This window comes from Petromyzon marinus, chromosome 25, assembly GCF_048934315.1.
Source record: "Petromyzon marinus isolate PM22_M1 ecotype Great Lakes invasive population chromosome 25, UKy_Petmar_22M1.pri1.0, whole genome shotgun sequence".
In the NCBI taxonomy this organism is placed as follows: Eukaryota; Metazoa; Chordata; class Hyperoartia; order Petromyzontiformes; family Petromyzontidae; genus Petromyzon; species Petromyzon marinus.
In genome coordinates, this window is record NC_133691.1 from 4,955,503 (window position 1) to 4,970,531 (window position 15,029).

Sequence of the window (15,029 nt, forward strand, 5' to 3'; positions counted from 1 at the left end):
GTTTTTCAAATCAGGCGGCACAACGCTTTGCTTGTCAGTACTGGATTAACATGGGATTGCACACGTACATAATGTCCCCCCGACCTGCCACTATGAAAAAAAAATCCCAAGACCCGCATTAGCAGCAGCGTCCGCAAAGTCAGTGCAGGCGCTTTATTTCCCCGGAAGGAAGGCACTCGCTCAGATTCGCAAATTATACAGCGGCAGAGTCACGGGTCGGCCCTCTTCCGTGTCACTGGAGTTCCAGGCTCAGCAGAAATCGCTTGGATGTATTGACTCGGAGCAGTTTAGCATTTGAACAATCGTGCGGGGGCCAGAGAAATCAATTTTACGGACAAGTCGCATTAAACACGGACCGAGAAGATGTCACTTTGGTGTATTTAAAAGGTAAAGGCTACCTTAACCACAAGTGGGTTTTTCGAACACTCAAAAGTCCATTAGATGTAAATAAATAATAATCCATTTTTTTCACTTGGCATCTGATCTGCATCGTAGTATTTTCACACGATTTCTGTGCAGTCCCCCTGCTCGGCATGAATATTAATCAGTTATTTGTATGCGTCAAGGGACAAAACAACACACCACATGTTTCAGAAAGTTTAGACGCAAATTGCTTTCTGCATATATTTATTTAAATCGTTCCACAAAAGGCACGGCGTCGTTGTGAATTTAAATTTTCCAAGTAATCATAATTCAAAACTTTGAGCGAAAAAAGCTGGGGAATGATGTGGTCCCGTCCACACCTAGATATAAAATCCCAAGAGGGAGACTTGGCGCGCAGGAATCAAGGGCTTGACGGGGTTCAAACGGTCAACAATTTTAAACGAATTCTCTCTTTTTTCGCAATTGTAATTTATTTAAATGTATTCTCAGCTCTTAAATTCAGCTCATAATTTAATCATGGAACATGTAATTTATTTTTATATAAAAAAAGTATATTCAGAGTTTTGATTTTATAAAGGCTTTAAATATCACCATTTTGTAATTATTTTTCGATTACAGTATTCGTTCAGGGAGTCCCAATGCTTGTATAATTACTTGCAAAGACCTTGACTGTAATGTTACATTCACAGGAAAAAGTTAATGGAGCAACACATTCAATGTTGTCTAAAATCAACGAAGCCTCCCACTCATAAAACATTAATTGTATCGACAAATAAGTTAATAAATAGACCCATTTACCGCCCTTATACAGGATGAAGGCCTCTCCATGTCCGTCACGGAGGTTATTTTACCATACTTCACCACATGTTTCAGTACAGGTTGGCGAAGTGTGTCGTAAAGGGCGCAGGAAGGACAGGACAATTTCAGATGTCACTCAGCACAGATGTTAGTTGCAGCCAGGAATCTAACTCAGGTTACCTAATCTAAAGTGCCATACACCAGGCACTGCGCCACTACTCTACCCCACATTTAAAAAATAATACCAAGGTACATATTTAAAAAAAAACGTTATTCATGTGTTTGCTGGTTCCTATTAAACCTTACTAGTTATGGGCATACCGAGTGAGAGTTAACGGGCATTTAAGGAATGCACTCTGCACTTGTGAGTGCAAGTGGTGTTGGGTTACGGAGCAAAGTTTGCCACTCCTCTCATAAAGGTATTTTCCAAAGTGCTCTTAGCAACCAACATTAGATGCCATGTCATCTCACGGGAGGTAATTTCCATCATTGACATTCACAACACTCCTCAGGAAATCCATCGGGAGCTTTTTGAAAATAGACAATCCCATTTTTTTTGCTGGTTACTTTAAACTTCGGTGTATTGGCATGTCCATTCCCACAGCTTTCTGTATATAAACTTTCCACCTACGTTCATATGAATTTGCAATATTTTTTATAAGCATTAAAAAAAAAACATCCACCTCAAACATTCCTAATGAAAAGGAAGGAAAACGCATTTAGGCATAAATCTGTTCAATTCATTATCAAGAGATGTGCCACTGCATATTTACAATAAATCATTGCTCTAATATGTCGACAACAGGGTGGAGTGGCGGTGCAGTGGTTAGCGTTCTGGGCGATAAACACGGCAAGACCTGAGTTTGATTCCTGGCCAGCCACAACATCAATTGCAAGTGACATCAAACTTGGTCTTGTCCTACCATCCCCTCATCCACCACTATCCCTTCACAACCCACACTGACCAGCATGGTGAAGTATGGCAAACAAACGTGGCCAACAGTACATAGGGAGGTCTTCATTGTGTCAGTGGACTGCGAATGGCTGGAATTTATTGTTGATAACCGCTACCTGGAATTGATTTACCCTAAAAAAATCCTTCACAGTTCGGCAATTATAAAGCATGTAACAAACAAAAAACATCGATACACTTTCACAAAATCAAACTGTCACACTCTTGAGAGAAGCAGTGAGTTACATTGTATGGTGGTCTAGCTGCGGAGGCATACATACAATGAAAATGAAGGCGTGTGCTTCTTGGCAGGTGCAGCCTTGTGGCTACAACAAGTTGCAGGGCAGAGACAACAGGGAATCTAGAGACGACAAAGAATCTTAAGATTTAACATCAAGTCTCGTCACAGTGTTGCCTCCCAGGACCCTCGGAAACCTGCGGCTGCACACCACCCACGAGTGCAATACAAATGGCGAAAAGGAATAGGAATTCCAGGTAAGACGGAAAGAATGATACGCCCCGCAACGATTTTGGCACGTTTCACTTGGGAGGATGCATGGGTGGGCACAATGCAGCTCAAGATCATCGGGGGAGTTACAAATAATACACACCGTACTTTTAACACCATATCGTCATGTTTCGCTTTCGTTTGTTTTAATATCGTTCTTAATCCTTCAGGGCGCACGGCTCACAACGGCACAGATGCATCAACAGCCGTGACCGAGCGTACAGAATCTTGCACGGCCCGGCGTGTCAAAGGCTTCGCAACACTCCGTTCCACCCCTAAACCACAGCACACACACGCCTTGAAGCTCTGCCCCAGTGCATTCGAGCCACTCGGCATTTCACGCCCGTCACCACCGGCTATTAACATGAATCGGCTGTTACCTGCATCCACTTTATGAGTGTTTGTAAAATGACTTTTTGCCTGGTGTCCGCGGATCAAATATTGTCGTGGATGGGGGGGGGGGGTTTCTTTCAAAAATAGAAGTGTGCCAGGACAGCACAGCGATGTAAAGTATGAGGAAATCACCAGGAACACAATGATTTAGTAATCACGAGTGGGTGAATGAGTGGTTTGTTGAATGTTGACTGTGACAGCTACACAATTGCTCTGTCTTGCGAGTATTGCTAAAAGTAAATTGTGATCATACAAGCTATTAGTTATTGCGTTTGTGTCATAACAATGCACTGAGCAGAGGGGTTATGACCATAAATGTGGTTAAATTTGGACTGGTCATTACTGTAACCATGAGCTAGTATTTTGAATTATATTAAGCCATTTAAATATATATATAAAGATACGACAATATTGCAAAACAATAACAAAACTATGTTATGCATTCAGCTACATTAAATAATGTATAATTATAGCTATGGTGTAGTGGTTGACACTCCATGTCATGTTTAACACATTTACCAAGTAGTCATAATTCAAGACTTTGAGCAAAAACGACCTGGGAATAATGTGGTCCTGTCCACATCTTTATCTAAAATCCCAAGAGGGAATCATGTTAATGTTGTGGGTTTATTCTCCAACATTACGGTGTGCTAACTAATTGCCATGTTTTCACGTGACAAACCTTACTAATTGGCGGTGTCGGGTGGTGGTGGGTTTAACGACACATTTATATTGCAAAAAAACCTCTTATGGACTACATGTCATGGCTACCATCAGCCACGAATGGCATCTGAGCTAATCTTGAACACCTCCCCCCCCACCACCACCGCCGCCGCCTACGTTAACCAGGATGGTGAAGTATGGTCAAACAATCCGCCATGACACAAAAGACGAGGCCTTCATCCGGCAACTATTATTGACCAAGGGCTGTAATTTATTCTTAACGATTTAACATCTAACTGCCTAGCCAACAGCATCATTGAATCAACCGTGTATCGAATGAGTCACTTAAAAGAGCTAGCTTAAAGGCCTCTTAAAACTCAGGGTTCCCGCACAAATACCGACTTTGAATTCATCAAAGTTTATGTCACTGTGGCTGCTGGTGCAGCAAGCAATCTGCCCGAGCAGTTGGCACCAACTCACCTCAATCGGGTGCATTTCGGCAAGAGGTAGGGCAGTGTTTGCACCCTCATGTGCCCTGACACATCTAAAGTGCCCACTAAAATAATTCATTGCCCTGTTTGCTTGCGGGGCAAAAAGCCCTCTCACAGTCGCGCCAAAAACAATCATGTGTGTGGCCTCTCTCTCCCGTCTCCCGTCATTATTCTAATGGCATTAAACCACATCTATACTTAGATCGCATCCCGAGCACGAGCTCATATTGTGTTTCACGACCCCCCACCACTCCTCTACATTATTACCGACCCCCTTGTGCAAGCAGCTGATGGCCTGCAGGCAACTGTCTGCTCTGGCTGGAAAATCATGGCACTGATGGGCATGCATGGCTTCCTATGGTCTGAGTTTATTATCAGTGGGAGCAGCGGGGGAAGCCTTGAAGCTGTGATGCTATGGATCCCCCGAGAGCTGGACCCTATGCCACATGCACCTGGTGCAGTGGATAGGCTGCACCTGGGGCTAAGCCACATTTGTAAGTGAAGGTGGAGCAAGGGGCATTCATAAAACAATACGCATCTCATGCACTTCTTATACTTGTCAACATTCACGTTTACTTCATGCTGTTATTTACACTGCATTTTACAATAGCACGTTGTCCAAATGTTCTGCCTGTCCTCTGTCAGCATTCCAACATTGCTCGATTCCCATTTTTTTATCTCTTGCAAAGGAGACGATGTAACGCAAAAAGGTTTCATACTCAGATTTGTATCACACACAAGAAAATGTCAGGAGGGAATTGATAAGCCATGCCATCAAAAAACGTTTCTTTCAACACTTTGTAATAGTTTTTTTATTTATTTTGCATGACCGACCACGTCTGAGTTACGATCGACTGATATACATTTTAAAAGAAGGAATGTCAGTGCTGACATCCGCTTACACAATAATATCAGATGCCTGCAGAACTTGGCACCATACTCACATCTGGACGATTTACCCCATTGCTGGTGATGGGGCCATGTGCTAGTCTTCATGAAAAATGTCCCTAAAGGAACATTCTCCAACACATGCATTGGGCCTTTGTTAGAGTTAACCCCTTGGACTATTAGGATGTTTTTTTGTCCTTGGCACAACAGTTCTTAACCCACACAAAAAAATACGATTTTGTTTTTACTATAAACTAAACTCTATTTTATTTTATTAGGTAAGGCCCACTCAGCTATAGAGGTATTTTTCAGAAGTGACCTGCCCACAAATAATATACCAATTAAGTGGCTTGTCACGTGGGAATTTCTCGCAGCCAAATACTCTAAATGCGTGTTTCTAAATGTGGAGGGAAAAACCGGAGAAAAATCCACTCAACCACAGGTAGAACATATAAACTCCAAATATACAGGCGTCAGGGTTGGGATTGAACCCACGACCTCCTGTATACCAGGCAAGGCCGTTAACAGCTCGACACCACAGCACCCTGAAGATACTGGGCAAAGACCTTGCAGAAAGTGTACCTTGAGATGCGGCAACACATTCCTGGATGAACAAACTAGAGCAGTTTAATTCACCTCGAACATTTCCTTTTCGGCCAACAAAACTTCACTCATACAATCACGTCATCAAATATAACGACTATTTCCAGAAGAAGAAAACAACCTTTTAATTCAAAACCTCCAGCAATCTCAATACACTCATTAAATCTTCCAAGACTCTCCTTCGTAAGACGTGGATCCATCGCTCTCACAAAAATTCAAACACTCGCTGAGAAGAAAGTGAAACATTACAAATCAGTGGTGGATCTCTACAACTGGATTTGCCTGGTGAATAAAGGCTTGTTTGAGGCCTCCTCCTGCTCTAGCACCATCCACCGCCCACCGACGAGTCTCACCTGTAGGCGATGGAAAGGGCCCAAACGCTGGCTGCGCAGTACAGGCTGTCTCGAACCTTGGACTCGCTGTTCTCCCCGCCGGTCTTGGTCAGAAACAGCCCCGTGGTGGGACTCTGAAACTGCAGGATAGTCGCCTTCACTGCAGGGTCACGGGGGAAAAAAAACACATGTCAACAAAGAATGAGACATCATAATACAGGTCTTTTTTTGGGTTAGATCGCGTTAAAATATAAATGTTGTTAGAGCCGCCACCGCCTGACACAGCCAATTAGTAATGTTTGTCAAGTAAACAGAACATTCGAATCCGTCACTAGTACAGCACACCAGTGTGTTGGAGAGCCAAGCCACAACATTTACCATCTGAGTGCGACGTTTCGCCAGTAATTACAACTAGCTTCATCAGGCGACAGCCAGATTTGTTAAGTCCTCCTGTTTCCTTATGGATGATATTGGTCGCAAAATCCTAAGTGTCAAAGAATGAGACACTATGGGAACTCAAGTGAAGCAATGAGACAAGATACTTGTCAAACGCTCGGTCGATCGTTGTCGTGACAATACGGCTGCAAAGACGATATCGTTCGACTGCCGCCATCGCCGTCCCGAGCAACTTGAAAGTTCAGAATGTGAGCTTGGCAAGAACATGTCGCGAATGTAATTGGAGAGAGAGGTCACGATGTGTGGAGCATATGCACAGGATATTCAAGTGTAGGCTACTGGAACAGGTATTTGATTGGGACACACAAAACACGTGAAGCGTCAGGAAGATCTCAAGTTATTGTGGGAGAACGTGTACCTGTGATGTAGGTTGCCAACATTGCAACACCCGTGTGATCTCGTAGAAGGCAGTGATGGCAATGTGTGGTGGGGCTTTCGATAGCACTGGTCCGATGATATCCTTATTTAAGTTTTTCTGTCCACACGTAAAATATCTGCACTGCAGTTAGTTGGCAGGCACAATGTTTGTGGTGGTGAAGTGTGGGAACACTCCGGATTTCTCTGGAGTGACCAAATCAGCGATAAACAATTTGAAACTGCCCCTAAAATAGGACCTCCATTTGCACGAAGACAAATATATTGCATACTGTGCTGGACGTAACCTTAGGTATAGCATATCAATAACCCTAGGTATAGCGTATCAATAACCCTAGGTATAGCATATCAATAACCCGAGGTATAGCCCGTAAGTCACTCTCATTGTTGATTCGCGGAGACACCAAAACCATTCTTAAATATTATAACTTGAATACCTTAATCTACAGTTCCGTCTTTCTAGGCCAACAGCATTGTTATATTCATGCAACTGAGGCAGCCTCGTTATAATGATGCAAACGAAATAAAATGTTTTACAACGTTTGTGTACACTGCGAGAGTTGGTAATCGGTACCCGAACATGGCCCCACTCACTATAGCATAATGCATATCCACATTAATACTCATCATTACATTTGGCACCACTTCTATAGCAAATTTTTAAAACAATTATGTTACAAAACTTTTTAAATTATACGAGTGGGATTTTTTTTTTACAATAACAGGTAGTATGCGATGAGAACCTCCTGCAGTTCTTAAAACAATTAAAACGCATGATTAAACGTCAGAGAGCACAGTGAGAAAAAAAAAACCCCACCTAACTTCGCGCATATATAATTAACATTGAACAATTACAAACAAATTAGCACCTCGGGCTTTTGTCTGCCCAATTCCTGTGACCCTTCCCGTGCCCCTTCCCGTGTTATCGCTTGTCAAGATAAATAAACAATCAAATAAAAACAAAATTACAAACAAATTAGTGCAATACAGTGTGGCCTCGCTATTTAATTGCGTGCACTTAACAGTGTACAAAGTTAATGAACAATCTTTAACGACTCTTTAGTGAATCTTAATTGCTTCTTCCACAGTGTATGAACGTAAACCAATGCATGGCTGCACTGCACAACCGTTTGTTGCTATTGGAGAGGGCTCACTGTGAAAAAGCCATCTAATTATTTTTACATTAACGTAAATACGTTTAAATATTCTTAGCTCTTTTGGTAAAGTCACCATAACGCGGTCGAAACGTCATGAGAATATTTATTGTTTTATACATATTTAATTATTTTGTTTGTTTCCCTTCAACGTGACTTTACCGAAAGAGCTAAGAATATGAATTACTGCAGTCACGAAAGCTTTAAATCAAAATTTAACGTTTCAATAGTTGTGAAAAACAAGTGTGCTGAAGCAACCACGACATATTCATTGTTAAACCTATTTAAACTGAATTTTTTTTATATATATATTTGGAGTTAAAGCTTTCGTGACTGCAGGGATTCAAATTCTTGGTTCTTTCGGCAAAGTCACGTAGAAGGGAAATAATAAAAATAAAACATAATACAATTCTCACGACGTTTCGGCCACAACGCAAGCAGCCATCCTCAGGTGAAGAACAGAGCTGTCAGAAGGACAGCGTCCTAATGAACACTGTTCATTAAGACGCTGTCTTTCCGAACACTGTTCATTAAGACGCTGTCTTTCCGACAGCGCTGTCTTTCCGACAGTTCTGTTCTTCACCTAAGGACGGCTGCTTGCGTTGTGGCCGAAACGTCGTGATAATTTTATTGTCTTATTTTTATTATTTCCCGTCTACGTGACTTTACCGAAAGAACCAAGAATATGTTTTTATATTTTACCAAGTAAGGCCCATTGAGCTGTATATCTCTTTTTCAGAAGCGACCTGGCCACAACGAAGTGGCTTATCAGAGGGAAATTCATAGGAGCCAAATACTCTAAACGCATGTTTCTAAATGTGCAGGAAGAACTCGGAGGGCCCAGAAAAAAAGGACACACGATCATGGGGAGAACATGCAAACTCCAAATATACAGGTGTCAGGGTCGGGATTTAATCCATGACCTCCTGAATACCAGGCAAGATAGTTAACAACTCGCCACCGCAGCGCCCCTAAAAGTTAACCACCGACGAGCTCCAATTTAAAATAACACGAATCACCGTGTGCGATTTTGATATCGTGCAAACATCAATCAAATCCCCGTTAGTGGTTCGTAAGTAATTGGTAAGATTTAAAATTTACAGCCTCGGCGTGAAATTGATTGGACGCGACAGTGTTTTAATGTGAAATGGCCATCGCTGCATGTTCCGACATTGAAGGATGCGAGCGAAACCTCGGATGATGTCATGTGACGCACAAGCAGGAGCCTGCAGCAGTCCGCACATCACAATGGGTCGTGGTAATGCGAAAAGGCATTGCATCAAAAGGAAACTGAGTGCAACGTTTTGGCAACACTTTGTGTTCCCGAAAAATCATTTAATTTATTTGTAGAAATTTTGCTCCAGCTTTTGTTCGCGAGCCAAAAAACTAGGGGCGTTTTTTTTTATCCGTGTATATTTACAGCCCGTTTTTTTTTATATCATATGATCCAAACATAGCTCGTCAATCTACTTTATTAGCATGGATTTGGGGTCTCACTGCATTGGCGTTATTGACGAGTGCCCTCTCTCCATTTAGAGTGTTTCAGTGCACGCTCACATATCAACTGGGATTCTCGATCTGCCGACGGAATAAATGCCGTTCCCGATGCCAATGCTACCGACTTAAATTAAGCACGTTATAGACTGCACAATGAGAATAAGTCCCCACACTTCCCCCCACCCCATTTTTAACCTTATTGACTGTTAGTGAGGAAGTGTTATTCTTTGGTTCTTTCGGTAAAGTCACGTAGAAATAGAAAATAATAAATTAGATGGATTTTTAAAAATCACATCATTTATTATTTTCTATTTCTACGTGACTTTACCGAAAGAACCAAAGAATAATTCCTGCAGTCACGAAAGCGTCAAATCAAGTTTGAGAAAGTGTTGTTAGTGAGCATCTAATGTAGGACCGCAATTCACTCCACAGGAATGCGCCCTGTAAGCACCGCTCCCAGACGGCTGTCTCTCCCCCCGCATTTGCCGAGGTTCACGCAATCGTACAGAGAAAAATATTTCAGGTCAAGTCAACCTAGGAGAGGTCCAGGCCACGATTAAATATCGATTTCTCGTGAGATTCAAGGCATAATACCAAATTCAGGTCAACAGAATCGCAATGCAGTGGAACAAACTACAATAACGACCCCCCCACCACCTTGTAGCCTTAGCAGACTTTTGGAGCAAGTGCTGTTTGCGAGTACCGATGAATCCCAGCAACAAGGTACATGAGTGGATGTGTGGCCACAAAAGCGACTACACACACCATCACTCTCACGTACAGTGTAGCATGCACACGCTGACAGTCCACAGATAAAAATAAGGGGTTCAAAAACACTGGACGCATGCGAAAACGTGTCATACTTATCTAATGTTGCCTTCATTATTTTGAAACCAATTTTAATGAACAACTTTTCACATTACACATTGAAAGATCAACAAAGTTGCAATATTGGCATTTGAACGAAACACACAGGTTCTTGCAGTGCTAATATACAGCGGAACTTCAATACTCCACATTCCGATAATTCCCAGAATGCAGACAGCAAGTGGAGCTGCAGAGAGAAGCAGAACTACAGAGAGACAAATGGCTGCAAAGGGACAAACCGAGGTTCGTAGCCAAATTATTTGCTTTTAAATTTATCATGCAGACTAGCTATGCTGACGTGATCTGTCGAGTAGTAAAGGATGTTTGCATTTTTCAGACTTAAATAGCGATTTAAAAAATATATATACTTTCAAATAGATCCCAGGTGGCATATCGGTCCTATTTCCGTTTTAGAACATATTTTCTCCTATGATCAGTGGAATTTTCACGAATGGAGTCGCGCTCCCGTGGAATCCACGACTTCAACACAGCTTAACGAAGTCACACGGCTCTTTCCTCCTAAAATTTGCGAAGCATCGCCGGCGCAAAATTTCAAGGATTACATGATTAACTCCCGCGGTCCACCATGGATTATAGGTCCCTATTTAAAAAAAATATATATAATACTTATTTATCCAGGAATGCAACATGGAGCCGAAGAATCCTTTTTCACGAAGGTGCCTACATTATTTTAATTTTTATTTTAAGATGCTTTCATCCAATATATGAGTATTTGGCATGATTTAAAAAAAAAATCGGAAATTACTATAATCTGTCACAATTTATTAATCTCCTGTGAAGAGAATGACACAAAATCATTTCGGATTACAGAAGTCCGTTTTTACATGAGCCGTACAGAAACAAAAAGTTTGATTTAGTGATTTCTTGAATGTCACCGTGCTCCGCCAAACGGTAAAGAACACAATGTAAAAGTTCAAGAGGGGATCTCGAAATATATCGTCGTCCAATCGGGCAACGATGATTAGATTTACCTAATCCCATTGTGAACGTAGGAGTTAACATCATTCCTAATTCTGATCAAGGATTCACCGGGCATGGTCGGAAACGTAATTAGCACGACGTACTTTCTAAAATTCATTTAATTTTACGTATAATCTCGTCGACAAATGCGCGTGTACGTTTTGACGTGCACACCTACGTACGACTCTTTATGCATCTCAGTTTGTTCCACCTTCTTCGTTAATGCCCCGTGTGTCTGATACACGTCGGGAGCGGGCGGTAATGCATTCATTAAGGAAATTTAAAACCCACCGAGGAAAACCCGCACCTTGGAAAGCATTACAGAATCCATGCAGTACGCAGTAAGCACACGCTGCTCCATCGTAATGTGTGATCACAGAGAAGTTGCGAACTTACACACGCTGTGCTGCAATAGAAAATGTGTGGTTTGTGTGCAAAGTGTATTCAATATATTTATTTTATAATATACTTACACATACAACTAAGTTCCTTTGACTAATCACGTAACCAATGTAGCCTTTGTACAATTGCCTGTACAAGTTTGTCATTATGCTATCCTCTGCATATGATCTCTTGCCTTCTGTACATCTTTTATGTAATTTAATGGCAAGTCGTGTAGACGCCTACAGCAAGCCCACCAAAGCACTGTTGATGTCATACTACGTCAGACAATATCACTGTTGATGTCATACTACGTCAGACAATATCACTGTTGATGTTATACTACGTCAGACAATATCACTGTTGATGTCATACTACGTCAGACAATAGCACTGTTGATGTCATACTACGTCAGACAATATCACTGTTGATGTCATACTACGTCAGACAATATCACTGTTGATGTCATACTACGTCAGACAATATCACTGTTGATGTTATACTACGTCAGACAATATCACTGTTGATGTCATACTACGTCAGACAATAGCACTGTTGATGTCATACTACGTCAGACAATATCACTGTTGATGTCATACTACGTCAGACAATATCACTGTTGATGTCATACTACGTCAGACAATATCACTGTTGATGTCATACTACGTCAGACAATATCACTGTTGATGTCATACTACGTCAGACAATATCACTGTTGATGTCATACTACGTCAGACAATATCACTGTTGATGTCATACTACGTCAGACAATATCACTGTTGATGTTATACTACGTCAGACAATATCACTGTTGATGTCATACTACGTCAGACAATAGCACTGTTGATGTCATACTACGTCAGACAATATCACTGTTGATGTCATACTACGTCAGACAATATCACTGTTGATGTCATACTACGTCAGACAATATCACTGTTGATGTCATACTACGTCAGACAATATCACTGTTGATGTCATACTACGTCAGACAATATCACTGTTGATGTCATACTACGTCAGACAATATCACTGTTGATGTCATACTACGTCAGACAATATCACTGTTGATGTTATACTACGTCAGACAATATCACTGTTGATGTCATACTACGTCAGACAATAGCACTGTTGATGTCATACTACGTCAGACAATATCACTGTTGATGTCATACTACGTCAGACAATATCACTGTTGATGTCATACTACGTCAGACAATATCACTGTTGATGTCATACTACGTCAGACAATATCACTGTTGATGTTATACTACGTCAGACAATATCACTGTTGATGTCATACTACGTCAGACAATAGCACTGTTGATGTCATACTACGTCAGACAATATCACTGTTGATGTCATACTACGTCAGACAATATCACTGTTGATGTCATACTACGTCAGACAATATCACTGTTGATGTCATACTACGTCAGACAATATCACTGTTGATGTCATACTACGTCAGACAATATCACTGTTGATGTCATACTACGTCAGACAATATCACTGTTGATGTCATACTACGTCAGACAATATCACTGTTGATGTTATACTACGTCAGACAATATCACTGTTGATGTCATACTACGTCAGACAATAGCACTGTTGATGTCATACTACGTCAGACAATATCACTGTTGATGTCATACTACGTCAGACAATATCACTGTTGATGTCATACTACGTCAGACAATATCACTGTTGATGTCATACTACGTCAGACAATATCACTGTTGATGTCATACTACGTCAGACAATATCACTGTTGATGTCATACTACGTCAGACAATATCACTGTTGATGTCATACTACGTCAGACAATATCACTGTTGATGTCATACTACGTCAGACAATATCACTGTTGATGTAATACTACGTCAGACAATAGCACTGTTGATGTCATACTACTTCAGACAATATCACTGTTGATGTCATACTACGTCAGACAATATCACTGTTGCGCATTTTTAGCACAAAATATAAAAGCACTATACCGCGTACATTGTAAAACTGTTTGCCATTTTAAATCTTCCTGCTTTATGAAAAAAAAATCGATTTTGGTAATCGTTTGGTAATTGCTCTTTTTTTGCATTTGAAACCACAATCCTTTAATCTTGATTTGAAGCTTTCGTGACTGCAGGAATCCATACTCTCTGGTTCTTTCGGTAAAAGTCACGTAGATACATTTTTTTCGATAAACGTGACTTTACCGAAAAAAAACCAAAGGGTACACAATCCTTTAATTTTGTGTCCAAATATGCATATAGAGGATATTTTATTGTTGATTGACTCTGAAGAAATTACCCAGAGTAAATGTTTCAAATGAACATTATGTTAATTCGTTAAACGGGTGGGTTTTTTTAGTGAATCTTGCCGACTCGTCTCTACTGGACATCTGTGACAAAGATCTTCGTAGCTCATCGGATTCCTCCAGGATAAAAAAATAAATCGGTCAGTCGATACCAACCCAACACAGGCGCCCTTGGGCGCACATAAAAAATAAAAATTTACGTAGGGAAAAAAAGCCCAAGCCTTTCCTGTCAGTCATGATGAAAATGACCCACTCTGAAGAGAGTACACTTGAAAATAACTTCAAATAACTATTCAAATCAGTGCATAAACTATTCAACACCTCACAAATTTGCCTCTTGTCGAATATTCCCGGTGTCCTCCATTCTCAAGTTAAATAAAACACCGCACACGAGGGGTTAGCCATTACCCACTGTTGAGCGAGGATGAGACAGGAGACAGGACAATGTTGAAATGTGTTCTTCACATCAACTCTGACAGTACTGGGCCCCCTTATTTCTGTAAGAAGAAAAAAGCTCCTTATGAGAAAAAAAATCGTGCGTTAGAAGGCGATGCGTGTTTTTTTTTAAGAGAGATGATTGTCATATTTTCGGATTTCTTTAAAAAGTTACGAAATATATTTGCAGTCGTAAAATGTTCCAATTAATTGAATTTATGATGATGCGACAGGCGCTCTCTAGCTCTGTCTTTTTAATCTACGAGAAACACAAACAGCAATGTAAAGGGTAGCGCAACTCAAAAAGAAAGATTGCTTTCATCTTTAAAAACGCACCTCGGCTGAGTGCCAGGTTGTCTGACGCGTTTCCAGATGTATTATGTAAGAAAAACAAACCCGTGTTATGAGAGCGTTCTAGTGATGTTGCTGCACTGACATTGTAATCAAACGCAGTGGCATCGCGATAAACTATAATGATGCTCCTCAGCATAGCCGTAGTAAATTATTAATTTGACTTCTCATTAACAAGCTTCATACTCGTGTTGGACAACCCT

General features: G+C 41.0%; 1 protein-coding gene across 4 annotated transcripts in view; it reads right to left on the bottom strand.

Moving 5' to 3' along the window:
* Positions 1–15,029, bottom strand: part of PHKB (phosphorylase kinase regulatory subunit beta) — a 204,764-nt gene that overhangs the window by 163,240 nt on the left and 26,495 nt on the right. For all 4 annotated transcript variants that reach the window (XM_076069653.1, XM_032960638.2, XM_076069652.1 and 1 more), the window contains one exon: positions 6,034–6,172. In XM_076069653.1, the coding sequence (XP_075925768.1) occupies positions 6,034–6,172 (139 nt within the window). The remainder of the gene's footprint in view (positions 1–6,033; positions 6,173–15,029) is intronic.